This window comes from Dermacentor andersoni, chromosome 4, assembly GCF_023375885.2.
Source record: "Dermacentor andersoni chromosome 4, qqDerAnde1_hic_scaffold, whole genome shotgun sequence".
NCBI classification, from domain to species: Eukaryota; Metazoa; Arthropoda; class Arachnida; order Ixodida; family Ixodidae; genus Dermacentor; species Dermacentor andersoni.
The window spans coordinates 77,339,029-77,358,561 of record NC_092817.1 but is presented as its reverse complement, the minus strand read 5'-3'; the positions used below and the strand labels follow the sequence as shown (position 1 = coordinate 77,358,561).

The window sequence follows — 19,533 nt, the reverse complement described above, 5'->3', positions numbered from 1 at the left end:
ACATCCTGTAACACATGAATACACTATAGGAATAAACCACCTGCCATCAAGCTTCTCAGGCTTTGGTATGAAGAAAAGCGTTGAGTGCGATATCCCAAAAGAGACACTTCATGTTGCAGATAAACTATCCAGATTAGCCCCCTGGCACGACTTTACACAATTTCTAATTTTTCACTGCCGCACCTTAAAGGGACCCTAAACCACCTCTGATATTTTTCAAACATTTCATAACATGCTCATCAAGTACAGAATGCCATAGCAATCAACAATGTCAAGCGCTACAGCACCACGTGCTGCGGGCGTGCCACAAAATAAAAAAAACATTCCTGTGCTCCTCTCCGGGCCTTTCCGGTATCTCCAGTGCTCATCGTGATGTCACCAGGGTGTATGGAGCAGACGCTGTTGATTTGTCGAACAAGAACCTACAACTTCTGGTTAGTCTGCTAGCAGGTACGCGTGCCCGCTGCTCTTTTTCGTCGTGTTGCTCGCTCGTGCACTTGCGAATCGGTAACTACGGCCTGCACTGCAAGTGCCAAGTTGCTAGTGTTTTAATACAGTCGTGCTTGGTAGTCTGATTAGCTGCACGAACAGTCCGACAGCGTTTTGCGATCTGTGTGCAGTGCTTGGCTGCAAGAGCGCCGAATGGAAAAACGAACCGCCAAGACACTGGCTGCGTCATGATGGCACCCTGCGCAATGCCTGGCTTGAGTGCATTGGAGTTCTGGCAGAATCAAAGTGCAATGGTGATTCACGTGTTTGTGGGTGCCACTTCCGTGCTGCACGCGGACCTACATTGATGATGCCGGTAGCGCAGAACGGTTTAACAGCCAGTGGGTGAAAACGGCAGAACATACTAACCTATATCGTTGCCAGGACTTGGGGAAGGCGACAACTGTTCACCTCCAGCAGAGGTGCTTAGGCATGGCGTGTCACCGTATGGATCCATTATATTGACGAGTTTTTCTAGACATGCACGCAACACGGTCCATAGTGGCACGCTTCGCAGGAGCACTGGCACAGGAGCAACAGCAGGTAGCCGAGAAGTGTGGAGTCACAGTAACCGGAAGTGGAAAGTGTTTCGAAAAGTGGGTTGGTGATGACGTATGTGAAGTGGCATTTGAAGGAGCATTCAGTGAGAAGACCAGCTGACAAACGGAGCTTAGCAAAGGAAAGAGCGAAATGATGTGATCATCAAATGCATGCAACTCTGCTATTACGGCACCATTTTGAAAAATTATCGCGGCTACGTGTTCGTTGCAGGCTCGTGCACAAATGAAACACCACAACTAAATTTTGACCTCTGGGCGGTATGGTAGGGTAAATGGTACATGTTAGTTTTAACATAATATTTTAGAAACAGCTGCAGATGTCGCATCAAATTTCGCGCGCTTACAAAAGATGCGCTTGGGTACAACACGACACACTTTGTTTGTGCCTAGATGGTGTGCCTTTCCTGTGGCCCACTCCCAAAATTTCAGGTGTGTTTAATTATTTGATGTACCTTTTCTCTGCAAGCACGCGAGGAATGTGGTGATATTAGTGTTATTCAAAATACCAATAGCTTATATCTTAACTAAAGAGATATCATTTCCACCCTGTAGTTCACACCCAAAAAAGATATCTCAGCTTGTAGAAAGCCACAAGGGGGCTTTCTTGCAGTGTAAATTTTTCGTGTTATAATTCATATCATGAGATTTTTTTAGTTCAGAATATTTGACTGATTGTAGTACATGTGTACTAAGCTTCATTGGAATGGGATGACTACTTTCTGAAGGCGGAACCGCATGGCGCGATTTCGGGCGCGATTGTCGCGCGGATGGTGGGACGCGCATGTCATTTTGACGCTTGCCCAGCATGATCCGTCACGAAATCGCGCCGCCGCGTGCTGCTGCTCGGAGTAGAAAAAAAAAAAATGCGTCGCGTTGCGCATCCGTCAATCGGATTTCGGGTAAGTCACGTGGCATTTCGTCACGTGGCATCTTGGTTTTTGGTTTTACCACCAGATGGCCCTGCTCTCTGCACATCTCGATGGAACCTCTCTGGCGCAATTTTTTCTTCTCGGCAGAACTGGCGCGTGCGTCACAGAAAGCACGTACTACTGTGATTTCGTTCGTGCACCGTGTTGGTTCGCGTATTGTGTTCACCTAAAATGGACAAAGCAACCTTGAACGAGGCCCTAATAACTGAAGTTGAGAAGCGTCGCGTCCTGTGGGACCTACGCGACCGCAATTACAAGAACATCAAACGTGACCAGGCTTGGCGAGCTACAGCAGATACCCTCAGCGTAGACAGTATAGCAGATGCCCTCAGCATCCCCCTTAATAGTAGCAATCGCCTCTTCTGCTCGGTGGTAAGCGGCCGACACTCTATTTTCTATGTGAAGTTGTAAACAAGCAGCGGCCTCTCAGCATGCGGAAGGTACATAGTCGCAGTTTCACACACAGTCTTGCTGCTTGAAATTAAGCTTGATAAATACACTTCGGCCAAAAATATTGTTGTCTAATTACACTAAGATTATTTTTTTTGTAGTGTTCTGTAAGTTTAAGGGCATATTATATATGCAGTAACGGAGACAATGCATGTCGTTGGGAGTTATGTTGTCGGGCAACCCAGAAAATGCAGCGCGAAAGCACCGCTCCTTTTTTTTCGTTCGGGTGCTCGCGCGTCGGCGGCAACGTGGGTGTTTGCCGCGCGTCGCGTTGTTTGCTCTCAAACAACGCCAGCTTGAGAAAAGGTACATTGAATTTGAAGAATTCATAAAAAATGCAATTTGAGAAAAAAGAAGTTTTATGTTCGACTACTGCTTGTGGATGCTCAGAATGCCCCAGGAGAATACATTTCACTGCTGATTTTCTTGCAGGGGTCTCCAAAACTCTTCTTACTGTTCCTTTTGATAAGTTATCCTTCCTTGTTCTCGGTAGAGTCATAGAATTCTGCCCTGTCAACACGCTCTTTGTCAATCCTGTCGAGGGCAATATTACAAAAGAGACCTGGAACGGACCAAGGGTCTCCAGAACAACTTCTCATGCAGAATTACCGTCATTGTAGTAGGCCACAGCATTGTTAGTTGCTGTCTTCAATGTGTAAGCACTGACAGTTTTGTTAGGACAGCGGCACCAGATGAGTTGATTGAGCGACCCATTGGTGTTCTGTGTTCGTCCATGAATACATTTGCTCAGGAGACCGATTACCTTTGAAAGTTCTGTTTCTGCTCCATTTGCGGGACGATCATGCCATCTTCTGGGCAAGTAATACCTACGTTTGAAACTCGAAACAGAGTCGACCACGTAAGCAAAAGCAAAAGCTTCGAATTGTTGACAAATTCAACTTCGCCCTACCATCTGCTTGCCGCCTGGTTAGCTCTGATGGTAGAGCAGCTGCCCCGGAAAGGCGGTGGTCCCGGGTTCGAGTCCCAGGACGAATTTTTCTTCAACTGCGAGGCTTTTCTTTCGAGGAACCCGTATGGGTTTCCTTTGTAGCAATTGCTACGAACGGGTGGATGTCTGATTTTTCCCTTTATTAATTACTTCTCTCCAACTTGCGGGTAGCTGCAGAACTATCACCTTAAACTCTTGCCTTTGCTTTGAGTTGTTGACAAATTTGACTTCGCCCTACCATCTGCTAGCCACCTGGTTAGCTCAGATGGAAGAGTGGCTGCCCCAGAAAGGCGGTGATCCCAGGTTCAAGCCCCGGACCAGGATTAATTTTTCATCGATTGCGATGATTTTCTTTTGAGGAACCCGTATGGGATTCCTTTGTCGCAATTGCTACGATTGGGTGGATGTGCCATTTTCTTTTAATTAATATATATTTTTTTAGTACAAATAATTTACTTACCACACGCGCACATACAAGCAGAAAACACGGCATAATGAAGAAAACCACGAACGACAACGATAAACAAACTGGCCTTCGCCCGCCATCTTTGAACGCCAAGGTGCGCGGCACATTTTGGTGCGACACTTGAACCGCTTTGAGCGGGCGCTCGAGGCCGCGCTTCCACAGGCATGTTCCTTATAGTGCAGTCAATTTTTCTGTGCCAAAATGGCACATTCGATTTTTTTGGGGGGGGTTTACCCTATCATACCCCCTTAAGAAGCAGGACACCCCACAGGAGCACTAGCACGAGAGTTCTGCACAGTACAAGAAACATACAGCACTTGTGAGTTTTACACAGACTGTTCAAAGACTCGTGATTATGTGGGAAGCAGTGTCATATCAGGAACATGGGAACGGACTGTTATACGGACTGTTAGACTCCTTCTATTAATTTGTTTTCACAGCTGATTGTTATGCTCTGTGGATGGCAGTGCAAGAAGTTGTAACTGGAAAATGTAAAAAAAAAAAAAAAAAGAAGCAGTCATTTACAGACTCCCCAAGTTGTGTTGAGCAGCACCAACTACGTTGGGCCCTGCTGTGTGAACTAGGCCAGCATGTCTTCCCACGCCTAGCTGTGCGAGCCTACTTGGCACGCCGCAGAGACAGACAAGTGTGATGGCGATAATGAGCCGCATACTGCTGCACATGCCCACGATGGAAGTGAATATATGCATAGGGGTGAGAACGACCATTTGTTTGACGGCGTGTTAAACGCAAGAGTTTTGAGCTACTGTGCCGGGCCCCCTGAAAAGTGATGTACGTACTTGGTGCATAATGGTAGTGTGTACTTTGGTTTCAGTCAAATGTAGCTCAATAAACCATTGGCAGGATATCTTTCTTTCTTAAAATGAAGCTTTAAATACTTCAGTCTTCATGGGGATTTGAAGGGGAATTGTATTTGTCATAATAGCCATTGTTCCATTATATTCCATTTAATTATAACGGAGTTCAAGTGTATCCCCTTGCACCAAGGCTTCAAAGTGTGACCATAGTGACTGTGCTCATGTGGACAAAAGAAATGGTACATGGAACTAGTTACTGAGACACTGTTTATTACCCCTTTGTGCAATGTGCCAGCCAGCAAGTACTATGAGGAACCATCTTGCGTTCTGCACTTAAGAACACAAAATGTTTGGCTGAGCATTCAGGGCTTGCTTGTTTCCTTTAGCAGGTTCGAGGGTTCAAATTATGACATGGTTCTAGGATTTTTCTGCGGGGCCTACTGGAAAATGTGATATGGACCTGTGTGTGCCAGCTTAACACAGACAAAAAGGAAGAATGTAGTTCCTGCACTAACCTGACTTTGAAAATGGCTTCATTGGCAAAGTATGCACAGGCTCTAGCCATTGCAATGAGGAACTCGTTCTCACCATTGACGACTAATGACACAGGACAGGTTAACTTTGGGTATATAAGCAATCTTTGCAAATGTTTTATGCTGCTTCGATCGTTCCTTGTCACTGTTGTTGACTGGTCTACAAAGCTTGAGTGACTGCTTTCTATGGCCTCAACAGTTGCATAACAATAGTAGCAGCCACGTGCCAAGTCATTTACTAAGATGCCACCGAGTCTTCTTTACCACTTCTAGCAGTGCATCACTGGTTGCTGTGATTTAAGTACCTATAACTCCTTTCTTGATAGGTATCGTCCATCCTGTGGTCCAACGAGCACAAGGAGATCATATCGGGTCACGGCTTCTCCAAGCATGAACTCAGCATCTGGAAATACCCATCAATGAAGAAAGTGGCAGAACTCACTGGTGAGTATTTAGTGGCATGCTAGTTTGAGACAGGTTCTCCTAAGGTTCTCTCCTTAAGGTGCAGCCTGCTTCAGAAAGGGAAATTTTGTTATCCAGTCTTAATGAAATGTGCATACATGTTCAGTTTTTCGTGCCGGCATCAAATATTTCATTTCTCGTGCAGGTAAATTATTTTGCGAGTTAGAATCATATGCGATTTATCGGATTTCAACTGTGAAAGAGTGGCAAAATAAAAATTTGCCTTTTGGCCTATTGACGCATGCATTAAGGCTGAACATGCAACGATGTAAGCGTTCTTCAAAAGGGGTCAATATAGTTATCATTAAATGCAGTAAAACTTTGTTCATTCACATATTACGGGAACGAAAGAAATTTCCGAATTAACTTAATGTCAAATTGTCGAGGGCGTCAAGAAAACAAACAAATGCTTACTACGTCAACACGTTTTTATTACTTAATGAATCAGCAAATCCTGTTTCTACTTCGCACAAAAGCAGTGCAGAAGCTACAGTTCTCATCATCTGGTGGCTAATTAGCACTCGCAGCAGCGAAGGCCTTGCGACTTCCTTCATAGCGTGGCCGTGGCACATGTCTTTATCAGACACGCTTTTCACTACCGCAAACACGTCCAGATTACTTTTTCGCAAATGCCGCCAGGCCGCTGCCCATTGCGTTGTAGACGGTGCTGTTCATTCTCGACAGCTTTGCACTGAGTAAAAACGAAACTACTGCTTGCCCCAACCGCTGCAGACGAAACAGCGGCTGCTGTTGACGAGATCATAGATGGTGACTACGCAGTTGTGAAGGCATGCTGCCGACATGTGTACAGAGTCAGAATGAAACTACTGTTTGCCACAACCACTGCGGACGAAACTGCGGCCGCCGTCGACGCAATCCTGAATGGCGACTGGGCAGTTGCAAAGGCACGCGGCGAACGTGGTGCTATGTGTGGCGGTAAACGCAAGAATAATGGCTTCAGACACAAATAGGCACGAAGCGTTCTGGTGTTGCTGTCATTCAAGTACGATTTCCACTGATGACTATGGTGATACGAACTGCGCCGCTCCCTTTAGGTGGACGCCGTGTCTGGTCTTTTGCATCGCACATTTTCGGCGCTTTGCTGTAATTCAAGTACGATTTCCACTGATCACTATGGCGATACGAACTTTGCCACTTTGTTTCGGTGGACGCCATGTCTGCTCTTTTGCATTGCACATTTGCGTTGTTCAGCGCTCGCTGAGCTCTGAAAGTAGTCCGAATTAACCTGTGGGGCCAAATATGTCAGAATTAATGAGCTTTTACTGTACATTTAAGTTCGCTTTTCGCAGTGTAGGAATAATGTGCCATGAAATACAGTTGATACCGAATATATCTAACTTGAAGGGAATCTCAACATAGTTCAATATATCGATGAATCAAAGTATAAGATATGCCTGTCTGAAATTTGTCTAGGATCTCCGCATGTCTCAACAGTTTCCCGACATCATGAAAAGCTGGAACTTACTGAATTGCTTCTCCAAGGCAGTGTAGAATGCATAAAAGTTGGCTTATTTTGCCAATTAATTTGGCAGAATTATTGCATGTATCATGTGCCAAGTGCGCGTGTGGCGTACAGCAGTTTTGTTAAATTCAGACTGTAATGTAATGATCTGTCCAAGTGGAGGTGGGGGGTTGGGTTCATTCTGGCAGCTCGCGGAGCCCTAAAATGTCATTCACGGAAAGCCTGAATGTCTACAAGAAAGACAAACTCAGCGGTGCAGCATCTTGGAACCACTCAAACTAAAAATAAGATGTCATCCACGCTTTCAAGCTTGTGGAATGCGTGTCTGCTTCAAAAGCGCAAGAGGCCTCCTGTACAGAGTGGTGATCGGCCCTTGCTGATAACGAATGGCCACAGTTTGCAAAAGTCATACATACGTGCAGCGAACAAGACTGAGAGCACCCTGAGAATTTTGTTCCTCCGTGGAAGTACACTGCCCATCAGCTGGTTATGGCGAGGTACGACGGCGCCGCGAAATGCAGGAACAGGCGCCAAAGAGCTGCGCTCTAGAAGAAAGGTTCGTTTTACCCATTGCGAGGAAATTTTATCTTCGTTAAAGTGAGGTTTTCAATACATGGGCATCTATTGGAATTTCAAGGGGAATCGCGATTGCTTCGTTATATCCATTAGTTCATTATATCATGTTTCATTATAACGAGGTTTTACTGGATGTAGAACTGAAGAAGAGTTTCTGTGGTTGGCAGACGGCAAAAAGGAGGTGTCATTGGACTTCGACAGCAACTAGCTGCTAAGATTCAGCAGTGTGCATGTCTGTACGCTTTTGTATGTTCCATGAGATCGTTCCTACACATTACACGTTGACTCGGGTTTCATTACTTGATGTGCGCAGTAGAATCGGCACCAAGTTATATTTTTCTTATATTTGGGCGGTAAAATAACTACGTGTTACAATTGGGGGCATGGTAGAATCGTGCAACTATGGTAATGTGTTGCTTGTCAGTCTTTGCTGTTCCAAGTTTGCTGCTGCTTGTGTGCTACGTCTAAAGTTTAATCATTATTAATAATGTGCATGTGTAGTATCCCATAAAGATGTGTGTGCTTGGGGCAAGCTTTAAAGGAGCCCTGAACCACCCCTTGGGCTTGGTGAAATAACATAGTCTGCAGGAAGCATACGCTGTTTGACAGTTTTGCTGTCAAACGCGATGTGTGGAGTTTGCACTCTGATTGCGAAGTCATCTTTATCTCAAACGCTCTTTTCAACAAAAGGCCCTGTCCTCGCTGTCTTCTAGATGCATTATTTTGTCATTGGATGCACTATTTCATCATTCCCTTAGACGGCTCCTATTGGCCGATAGCTGACATCAAGCTGCGGTCAGCTACATGGCGTAGATACTGCGGCTGCCACGGGGTGCTGCCACAAGCCCACTGGATAAGCGCACTGCGGCTCGCTGAGGATAATAGCGTTTGGCTTATGTTTAGCGCATCGTAGGCACCAAAGATGAAAGTCATGGCGTCTATGTTAACATCCAAAATGAAATTTGAGCTGCGCACCACAGCGACATTTAGAAGGCGGAGTGCTGTGGGCACGCCCCACTGCACCGTAGCCTTCGCAGCACAAGGCATCGAAGAAGGAATGGGAGCACAGCGGAGGCAGTGTTTGATTTCCAATAGCTCTGCTTCTGCTCAATGCATTGAAGTACTTTTTACGGCAAAGTATTTCTGAAATAGCCTATTTTCACTTCAAATTCCTTTCTCCACTTCGATAAAAAGTGGTTCAGGGCACCTTTAATAACATACTTGCTAGCATCCCTACCGCCCTTATGTCTGGGGGATATTTACAAATTCAAGTGTTCACAGGTTGGCAGGTATTTGTTTGCATGGTAGCGGCCGAGGTCTGTGGTTGTTCTCACTCGGCTAAATGCATTGCTTAAAAAATTGTGAAAGAATTATGAAATACAGCACTTTCATTTGATAGCCACTCATACTTGCTGTAATTAGCACTTTACTGTAAGCGTTTACAAGGTCTACTAATGTTGCTTTGCATTCAATGCTTTTGACTGCATTCTAAAATTGCACCTGTAAGGTATGTGATGGCAGGTGGAGTCAGTGGTTACAAATTTCATGTTTCTTTTGCCATGCATGCATTGTTTTGCTTTTTGCCGATGATCTTTTTCATTGGAATGTCACTGTCATTAGATTGTCACTCAGCCCAAAACATGCCTACTGTATCTGAAATTTCTTGAAGGATGTCTTCAATACTGTAGTGTCTATTAAATTGCAGACACAACATAAATACTGTTATACATTGTCAAGTCTGTGCGAGCACAAGCAATGAGGAATGTGCTCTTGAACTTATAATAGTGGAAAGACGACTCGTGAGATTAGATTTGGCAAACGTGCTTGCTGCTATTGTAATGATTTGAATGTAGCTCCTTGCCTTGCTGGGCACAAGTTTTGCCCAATGGAGAGTTAGATTGTTAACTCGCATGTTTGGCAGTATTTCTTATTCTTCACCATCACTATATAACAGATTTGATGAGACCATAATGTGATGGTTCGTGCGAACTTACACTTGTCTTCGCTCTGTTTACTTCTGTGCAGCTGCTGTCGTGCTTTAGTTTGGCATTATCAAATAGGCACTGAAATAGGCACTGTTCTTTCAGGGCACACAGCTCGTGTTCTCTGCATGTGCCAGAGTCCAGATGGAAGCATGGTGGCATCGGCTGGTGCTGATGAGACACTCCGCATATGGAATTGCTTTGCCATTGACCCAGCAAAGAAAAAGCAACAGAAGCTGCGTATGGACTCAACTGCCTCGACTATCTTCCGGCAGAGCATCCGCTGAAACTTTCACAATTTAGCTTTGAAGTGCCATCACTGGCATTTCTTGACTTGGACTGTGTACTTGAAGGCTGCATGTCCACATTTAGAGGGTGTTTTACAGTGCTGAGCATGCTTATCTCTTCCTTCAGTTTTTTTTTCTTCCATTCATCATGGAGTTCATTCGGGCAAAGCTAACTTGTTTTAAGCAAGCAAAATTCCTGGGAGGGAGGTCGTAAACTGGCCATTCTTACTCCTTTAAGCTTTACCACGTTTCCTCAATCGCCTTGTGACCTTAATAAAGTGCACCTTGTGGATTTTTGTTTTGCTTTGTTCCTTCAGGATCTTCTACTTATTGCCACTTAAAATTTTTGAGGCTTTTATGTCATTACACTTTTGAGCATGATTGAGCTATTTTCTCCATTTTCTTTCTTGAAATTTTCATGAGGCACAAGTGCTATATATACATGTGTCATTATAGTTGGCATAGTGGTGCCGAGAGCACAGGACTGCGTGGAACCAAACAGTCATGTACTTTTCAGTAGTAGTATTAACCTGCACGACTTGGTTGCGCCATGAATCTGGCAGCCTTTACGTCCTTAGGTAGCATACAAGGGCTTTTTAGCCATGTGCCTGCTCCTAAGTTAATGTGTTGCATGACACCATCAGGCAAAAAGGATGTTCCACATCTGCCCTTGATGGCTCTGAGTGGCACTGGCTAACACACCCCAGGCTACATCTAATATAAATACCGAAGTCAGTGAATCGAATGATAGCTGTTGCTGTACCACAGTTCGTATTGTAGTGCACGCATGAGTGCCTCGAGCAGCCAGTCACGTGGCTATTTTGTGTGCATTTGCGGGCTTCTTTCATGCTCTGAAAAACGCTTATGCAGCATGTATTGAGCAACCGAAAGCTGTATCGGGAGTTTTTCATATCGCTCTACAATTTTCTCATTGACACTTTTAATGTAATTATATTTGAGAAGTTGATTATGACTAAGTTTGAGTATCTCCAAGCGATGTATGTATGTATGTACCGTATTTTCGCGATTCTAAGCACCCCCCCTCTATTTTCGCGAAAATGTTAGGAAAAAAGTTTGCATGCGAATCTAAGCACCCCCCTATTTGTCAGGCAGAGCGCGTAACCAAGGCCGCCAAACGCGCTTGCTCTCCCTGGAATCATTGCTCGGCGGACCTATACAGGCACGTGGTCCATGCTTCGGTTGGACGTGTTTCGTGGCCATCTGACCCCGGAGGTAAAGACAAAGCTTCGGAACATCAATAGTGACGTGGTTGCGATTCCGGGTGGTATGACGCCAGTGCGGCAACCTTTCGACGTTTCAGTCAACAAGCCCTTCAAAGCCAATCTCGGACAGGAGATGAAGAGTGGGTGCGAAACCCTGACCGGAAGGAGACTCCGACGGGAAAGCTGCACAAAGCGTCCCCATCAACCATCGCAAAGTGGATTTCGGATGCGTGGAAGAGGGTCCAAGTGGATGTTGTGGTCAAATCGTTTAAGAAGTGCTCGATCACAAACAACTTCGATGGAACGGAAGACGACCTGCTGTGGGATACCGAGAGCAGCGGTTCCAGCAGTGCGACGAACTCGAGTGGCAGTGATTGTGACTGAGCATCCTACACAAGTGGTGGGTTCACTGTCTGCACCAATTTTTCTTTTGAATGTTTGCAAAATAAAATGTTATTTCTCGCACCCATCTCGTCGTGATGTCGCAGCGAAAAGAGGGAGGGGGGGGGGTCATTCTAGATTTTTCGAATCTAAGCACCCCCCCTCACTTTGGGCATCGCGATCGTGAAAAAAAGGGGGTGCTTAGAATCGAGTAAATACGGTATGTATATGTATGCATGTGTATGGTATATGTATGTATGTGTATGTGTATGGTATATGTATGTATGTGTATGGTATATGTATGTATGTGTATATGTATGTATATATGTATGGATATATGTATATGTATGTATATATGTATGGATATATGTACAGTAGAATCTCGTTAAACGGAACCTCAAGGGACTGGGAAAATATATTCCGTTTATCAGGAGTTTCGTTTAGAGAGAGAGAGGATTCAGGATTTCGCAATCCCTTCGACTGCTTGGTCCCGACGAGGCAGGCGTGCGCGCAATTGACAGTCTCCGCTTAAGCGGATCTCGGATGCAAAATCTAGGTATTAAAGAGGACTGTACGCTATGGGCACAAACTTTATTGCATGAAAGCAGAAAGCAATGAACTTTTTTTCAGAGCACTACTAAAATTTAAAAAAATCTTTATAGTCCACTTATTCCGCGGAAATCGGTGGGAACTGCGATTTATTGGCTTGTGAAAAAGGACTTTATGTTTGCTTGTTTGAGCTCTCGCAACCGTTTTCTTTGAATGGCACCACTCGTACTAGACAGGCTGCTCAAAAACAGCTCGGAACCTTCTTCTCGTTGGAAGAAACTCTTCAGCATTTGGATTTTCGGTTCCGTTCATACGGTGGTCTGAAAATTCCGATTAACGGAATTTTTTTTACATTGCCTTAATACAAAACCAACCAACTGCGAGGCGTTTGTTCCGTTTAAGCGTTGATTCCGTTTAACCGATTTCTGTTTATCGAGGTTCTACTGTGTATGTATGTTGAAGTTCAAGTTTATTCATCAACGATGTCAGATTTACAAGAATTGTATGCAAAATGAGCACTACACAGGGAGTCCCAAAGTTACAAACTGTCAGGGGGACTCCCATACATGAAAAAATAATTAAAAAAAACTATACAGATCAAGCATTGGTTACGGTGGCATTACAGACTAAGTAAGAAACAGCGCGAAAAAAGAACTCAAAACTGTTTAGTAAGACAAAAAATTGCGAAGAAGACTTCTGTAGTGAACAAGCAATGCAAATGTACAATACAATAAAAATATGAGTAATATAACATGTAGTATAATAGCTAAGTCAATTATGATTACAGTCATAAAAGTCAGTGGTTAGGATGAAGAGAGTTGCTGCATAAGGTATTTCTTAACCCGATTCTTGAATATATGCTCTGTGGGGGATGATTTAATGGTATGTGGAATAGAATTTCATAGTTTTATTCCCGCAAATGTGGTAGTGAACTTACCATAGTTTGTGCGCATTTAGGCAAAAGAAGATTATAGAGTTCAGAGAACCTAGTAGTGTTAGTATTTACAAAAGTTTCAATAACAAAGCCATCTATGTATGCAATATTACGAAATAACTTATAGATCACGATTGTTAACTTTAACTGAGAGCTGATGAAGAGGATGAATGTTTAAACTGCAATAAAGTGGCGTTGCATTCGATAGGAAATGGCTGAAAGTCATGAAGCGAATCGCCTGATTCTGCATGCGTTGAAGTTGGCTGAGGTGAGCGAGGTATGCGTTTCCCCAGGCTGATATGCAGTAAGATAAATGGCTGTGAATGTGTGCATGATAAAGGGAATGGATAATGTGTGGCTGAAAATACGAGCGGGTTTTGATTATGGCGCGTATTCCAAACGATATCTTACGGACAAGTGACTGCGCATGAAGATTGAATTTCAGATGCCTGTCTAAAACTACGCCAAGAAACTTAGTGCTAACAGATATTGGTATTAAGTTGTTTTCAAGACGCACCGATATAGAGTTCGAAATTAGTGTCGGGAAGGAATGAAAAGCCATAAAAACCGTTTTTAGCGGATTGATGCACAACATGTTCTTTTGACACCAGGAAGTTATGTTATGCAGATCAACGTTAACATTTTGCTGTAGCTCATCGACATTGTTAGCACAAGTAAAAATAGTCGTGTCGTCTGCATATAATATACAGTCTGTAGTGGTTAGAACATTAGGTAGGTCGTTGATAAATAGCAGAAACAGCAGCGGGCCAAGGATCGAGCCCTGAGGAACGCCTCGATATATGTTCTTAGCAGATGAGAGTTTGCTGTCAATCTGAACAACTTGAGTACGATTAGTTAGGTAGCTAGAAATAAGCTGAAGTGCTGGGCCAGTTATGCCGTAAGATTCAAGTTTATGTATTAGAATTTTGTGATTAATGGTGTCAAAGGCTTTTGTTAGATCTATATATACACTTCCAACCAGCAAGCCTTGGTCGATTGCCTTCTTTACTTTATCGGCGAAGGTTAGAAGTGCAAGCTCAGTTGAGCAACCCTGCCGAAAGCCGTACTGTTTAGGTGATAGTAGATTAGATTTTGCTAGGTAGGATGATAAACGTGTATGAACTAGTCGTTCAATGATTTTACTGAAAAATGAAAGAATACAAGTAGGCCTGTAGTCATTCAGAAGTTCACGATTGCCTTTTTTGTAAACAGGTGTTATTTTACCAACTTTCAGAGAACTGGGAAATATGCCTGCTTTAAACATTTTGTTAACAATATCTGCTATGATAGGAGACAGTTCATTAGAAACTAACTTGATACGTGATGGGTGAACAGAGTCTAGGCCAGGTCCAGTAGACCTAAGCGAAGATATAACACAAAGAACTTCCTTTGCATTCGTAGATCGCAAGTAGAAAGATTGAAGATGACGAGGCAATGTCGGTAATGGGGGATCTGTTTGAGAATCGCAAGTACTGCTAAAATACTTGCTGAAGGCATTTGCGATATCAGCTGGGTGGCAGTATGTATGTGTCTCAGTTTTTATTTTTGTTAAATGCTCACGGCATTTATTAAGAATTCGTTAATGACCTGCCAGTTGCGCCTCGTATTATTGCCATTATTCAATATCTTGTTCTGAAAGTAATCTCATTTAGCACATTTAAGTGCTGCTGCAAGCGTGTTAGAATATATTTTGAAACAAGATTTAAGTTCACAGTTAAATGGTTCACAAATTACCCTTTTGTGGAGCCGATTTTTCTTCAATATACATCGAAGTAGCGCTTTCGTGACCCAAGGTTTTCGAGGGGAACTGAAGAAACGAGTTGTGATAGATGTAGTAGTGCATTCATGAATGCCGCGTGTAACTTCAGCCAAGAACAACTGATAAGCCTCTTCCGCGGAAGATTCACAGAGTACTGCGGTCCAGTCATTTGACTGTATCATAGAGATAAATTTTTGAGTCAAAATGTACTTTCTCTTTCTTTTCAGTCGCTTTAGAATTTTCTCTACCAAAAGTAAAAAATACAGGGTAGTGGTCGGTTATGCTGTGCTCGATGACTCCTGCCGTATGATCTGTAGTAAAGTTGGTTAATATGTGATCAATTAACGTATTAGATCCTGTCATGTCCCATCTAGATCGAGAAGTAATTAAAGAAGCAAGGCCATAGCTAAGAAAACACGCAAGATAATCGCAACATGATGGACTATTAGGGTCGATAATGTTTATGTCGATGTCTCCGCAGATAATGACATTTTTGTTTTCGTTCCCAACAGTGTGCAACAACTTTTCAAACTGCAGACAAAACTGAGAGTAGGACGATGATGGTGAACGATAAATGCACGCTAACACTGTGTTCCGGCCATCAATTGAAAAAACACTCTGATCAAATTCTAATCATATAGATTCGCAGATCAAATTAGAAAAGGCAAGATCATTGCGGTTTTTGTATGGCAATGATGATTTAATAAATATGGCAGATCCGCCGCCACGTGGCGTAGCACGATAGCAGTACTCTGCATTGTACTCTGGTAGCGCATATAAATTTCTATCGTCCAGTGACAACCATGTCTCAGATAGACAGATAAAAGAGAAGTTGTGAATAATTATGGAAAGAAATGCTATGAGGTTGTCATAGTTTTTTCGTAGACTACGAATATTGAAATGTATTAGCAATAACTTGGGAGTTTCATCACTGAAATGTTTTTTAAGATCCTGACAAGAAAACATTCTTGCGCAGGTTTAAGATATGCAGCCGCAAACACTAGTAAGCTAGATGAAAACAGTTGTGGCGAGGGTGGGGCTAGCGTCTGTTCTTGGAGCCAGGCGTTAGCCAGGCGGAGGGACGGGGCGTCTGCACGTTCGTCCGCAAAGGGCTCACGTTCATCGAGCACCAACTCAAACACGGCCGCAGCAGGGTGGAATACGCCTTCACCGAAATCATCCCAAGCAAACAACGGAAAGGCAGCCTGTTCATCGCCAACATCTACAGTAACCCTAAGCACCAAACACAGAAATTCAAGACCCTACTACACACAGCCAGCACCCAAGCCAGAGACAACACGTTGCTGATCGGAGGGGACTTCAACGCCGCCCATCGAGCGTGGGGTTATGTGAAGGACACGGCCAAGGGACGGGACTTATTACAGGATACCCTGGACCACAAATGTGTCCTAATCATGGACCCCGCGCATCCTACCCGCATCGGCAACTCCGTAGCACGAGACACCACACCAGACCTTAGGTTCATAAAAAATGACCACACGGGCAAAGTAACATGGCACAACACGGGTGTCGACCTGGGCAGTGACCACTACATCCTCGAAATTACGATACCCAACCAATCACGGAGAAATACCATTATACATAAGTGGACGGACTGGGACGAATTCCGCAAGGGGCGCCTCACCACAGCACAAGCCATCACAGAGATCGAAACCTGGACGGCGGAACTCCGCGATGCAGTGCGCTCAGCCACAAAGATCATAGAAACAGACGAGGACGTCATCATCATGGACAGCCGCCTGGCCCATCTGATAGAGGCCAAACGTTCGATACAGGCGCGTTGGAAGCAGCACCGGCTGAATCGCAAATTGAGGAAGAAGGTGGCTGACTTAAATAGGGCCATTGAACAACATTGCAGGCTCCTGTGCCGTCAACAGTGGAACGAGATCTGCAACCGAGCTGACAGGGAATTGCATCGCAGTTGTACATGGAATCTATTTCGGCACCTCCTAGACGAAACAAAGACCAAGTCAAACCAGCGCGACCGCCTGGCCCGCCTCATGCACACCATCACACAACAACAAGGAAAAGACACTGTTATCAGGAGCCTGGAAGCCAAGTATCTGCCAGACACGCCAACGGAAACCCACCCGCCGTACGGGGGGCTGCCCAACGCGTGGCTCGACCGAGACATTACCATATCAGAGGTACGGGTAGCGCTGCACGAGCTCAACACCCGCTCAGCGGCCGGCCCAGATCTCGTTACAAACAAGATGCTACGCAACCTGGACGACGCTTCGATAGAGGCCCTAACCGATTACTTCAATGAATGCTGGCATTCGGGCAAGCTCCCCCGACAGTGGAAAACGGCAAGAACGATCCTGATTCCGAAACCGGGCAAACCACTGGACATCGGCAACCTGCGTCCCATCTCGCTGATGTCCTGCGTGGGCAAGGTGCTGGAGCACGTGGTCGCCAACCGGTGGCAGGAATACCTAGAGAAGGAAGGCCTCTATCCTGACACGATGATCGGCTTCCGGCGCAGACTCAGCACACAAGATGCCATGTTACAACTGAAACAAGAAATCGTCGACAACAAGACACAAGACAGCAAAGTAATTCTGGGTCTCGATTTACAAAGTGCATTCGACAAAGTCAAACACTCAGCCATATTAGGACAAGTATCAAGACTCAACATGGGGGTAACGAGCTACAATTATATTCAAGACTTCTTGACCAACCGCATGGTAGAACTGCACACCGGAGACCTCAAGCTCCCCGAACACAAGCTCGGCAGTACGGGTACTCCACAGGGTTCGGTCATATTGCCGTTGCTCTTTAACCTCGTCATGATCGGGGTAGCGAGGGCAGTAACGGGGACCGGCGTCCGGCATACGATCTACGCCGACGACATTACCCTGTGGGCGGCCGGCGGCACCGACGCCAGCATCGAGCAACAGCTGCAAGCGGTGGTTACAGCCATCGAGCAGCACCTTGATGGCACAGGCCTAATGTGCTCGCCCGCCAAATCCGAGCTGTTCGTCGTCGCACCGCTTCAACCGGGACGGAAGCGCGCTCCTCTTCGGGCGTGTGATCACATCAAAATTGTGACTGCATCGGGGCAACGCATCCCCGAAGTTCCCAAGATCAGGGTCCTGGGCCTGCTGCTCAACAAGAGCGGCCGCAACGACGAGACCATCAACAAGCTTACCACCAAGGCAATGGACGCCATCCGGCTCATACATCGAGTCTCTACACGACGGGCGGACATGCGTGAAGACAGTCTCGTGCGCCTTGTCCAGTCGTTCGTGACCAGTCACATCGCCTATGTTGCGCCCTACCTTAACTGGCACGTCACTGACAGGACCAAGATCAACACGCTGATCAGACGGGCTTACAAGACAGCGCTGGGTTTAATTGAGACCACGAGTACGGCTCGGCTCTTGCAGCTCGGCGTCCATAACACCCTAGAAGAAATAGCCGAGGCGCAGCTCACCGCGCAATTCGAGCGCCTCTCTACCACCAAGACGGGCCGCAGTATACTGACGTCCCTGGGTTACAACCCCCAAGCTCCCAGCCGGCAACCGTGCGAGATCACAGATGAGGCGCGGGCCCACATTTACGTGGACCCCATCCCGAAGAACATGCACCCACAATACAACCAAGAACGGCGGCAGGCGCGGGCCAAGGCCCTCACCGAGCAACACGCCCAAGACCCGCACGCCCGGTACGTGGACGCTGCGGAATACAAGCGGAAAGGCTTCGCGGCAGTGGTCGTTGCGGCGGCTACCGGCACCAAGACAACGGCAGCGAGCGTGCGGTGCACGAACGCCACAGACGCCGAGGAGGTTGCCATCGCTCTGGCGATCACCGAGGCCGAGTGTCGCACCGTGCTCAGCGACTCGAGGAATGCCGTGCGCAACTTTGCCAAGGGGCGAATGTGCGCGCCGGCGGCCGCCATCATCGGCAAGCTCCAACTTGAAGACCGCGGCAGCATCGTCCGTATCAAGTGGTTCCCGGCGCACGCCGGCGAGTGTGCATCCTCACCGAACCACAACGAGACAGCCCATTCGGCGGCGCGAGCGCTTACCTTCCGCGCCCCCGAGAGTGACCGTTCTGTGTGGTGGTTCAAAACCAAGGACAGATTGACTAGTTATGCCGAAGTAAGCAAGTGTTACCGATTAGCTCGACGGACAATGCCGCCTCCCCACCCGGCACTCAGTCGGGAGGAGGGCGTAATCCTAAGACAAATACAGACCGCGTCACTCCTCGCCCCCGCAATGCTGCACATGCTTCACCCAGAGCTCTATCCGTGCAGCGGGTCCGGCGGACCAATGGCACATCATGTGGGACTGTGCCAGGTTCCCTACGGCAGCTACCTCCAGGACTTACCCGCCAGAACTTCAAAGTGCACTGCAGTCTGCAGACAAGGACTCACAACTATGGGCCGTCCAGCAGGCCTGGGGTGCGCTCGAAAAGCACAAGCCTCATGACCCACTACAAACGGGCCCGACTGGGCTAGTGCAGAGTAGGGTATAACCCCGGGTCGGCGCTTGGCCAGCGTTATGACTCGTTAAATAGTCGTTTGCCGGCACATTATTAAAGTTATTCCTATCCTATCCTATCCTAGATGAAAACAGTAAGATCACCCGCACTAGAGATCCGGTACACACGGCTGTCATCTGTCTTTCGTGCCTTGATTACGCAGTGGTCTGTCCAGAGGTGTTTCCAGCCTCTTGCTT

The 19,533-nt window shown here is 46.0% G+C and overlaps 1 protein-coding gene across 2 annotated transcripts in view; it reads left to right on the top strand.

Annotated features, from left to right (window-relative positions):
* Positions 1-10,276, top strand: part of fzy (cell division cycle 20 protein fzy) — a 45,347-nt gene extending 35,071 nt beyond the window's left edge. For both annotated transcript variants that reach the window (XM_050183249.3, XM_055073937.1), the window contains exons 9-10: positions 5,521-5,638; positions 9,803-10,276. In XM_050183249.3, coding sequence (XP_050039206.1) covers positions 5,521-5,638; positions 9,803-9,984 — 300 coding nt within the window. In that variant the 3' untranslated portion in view covers positions 9,985-10,276. The remainder of the gene's footprint in view (positions 1-5,520; positions 5,639-9,802) is intronic.
* Positions 10,277-19,533: the final 9,257 nt, after the last annotated feature.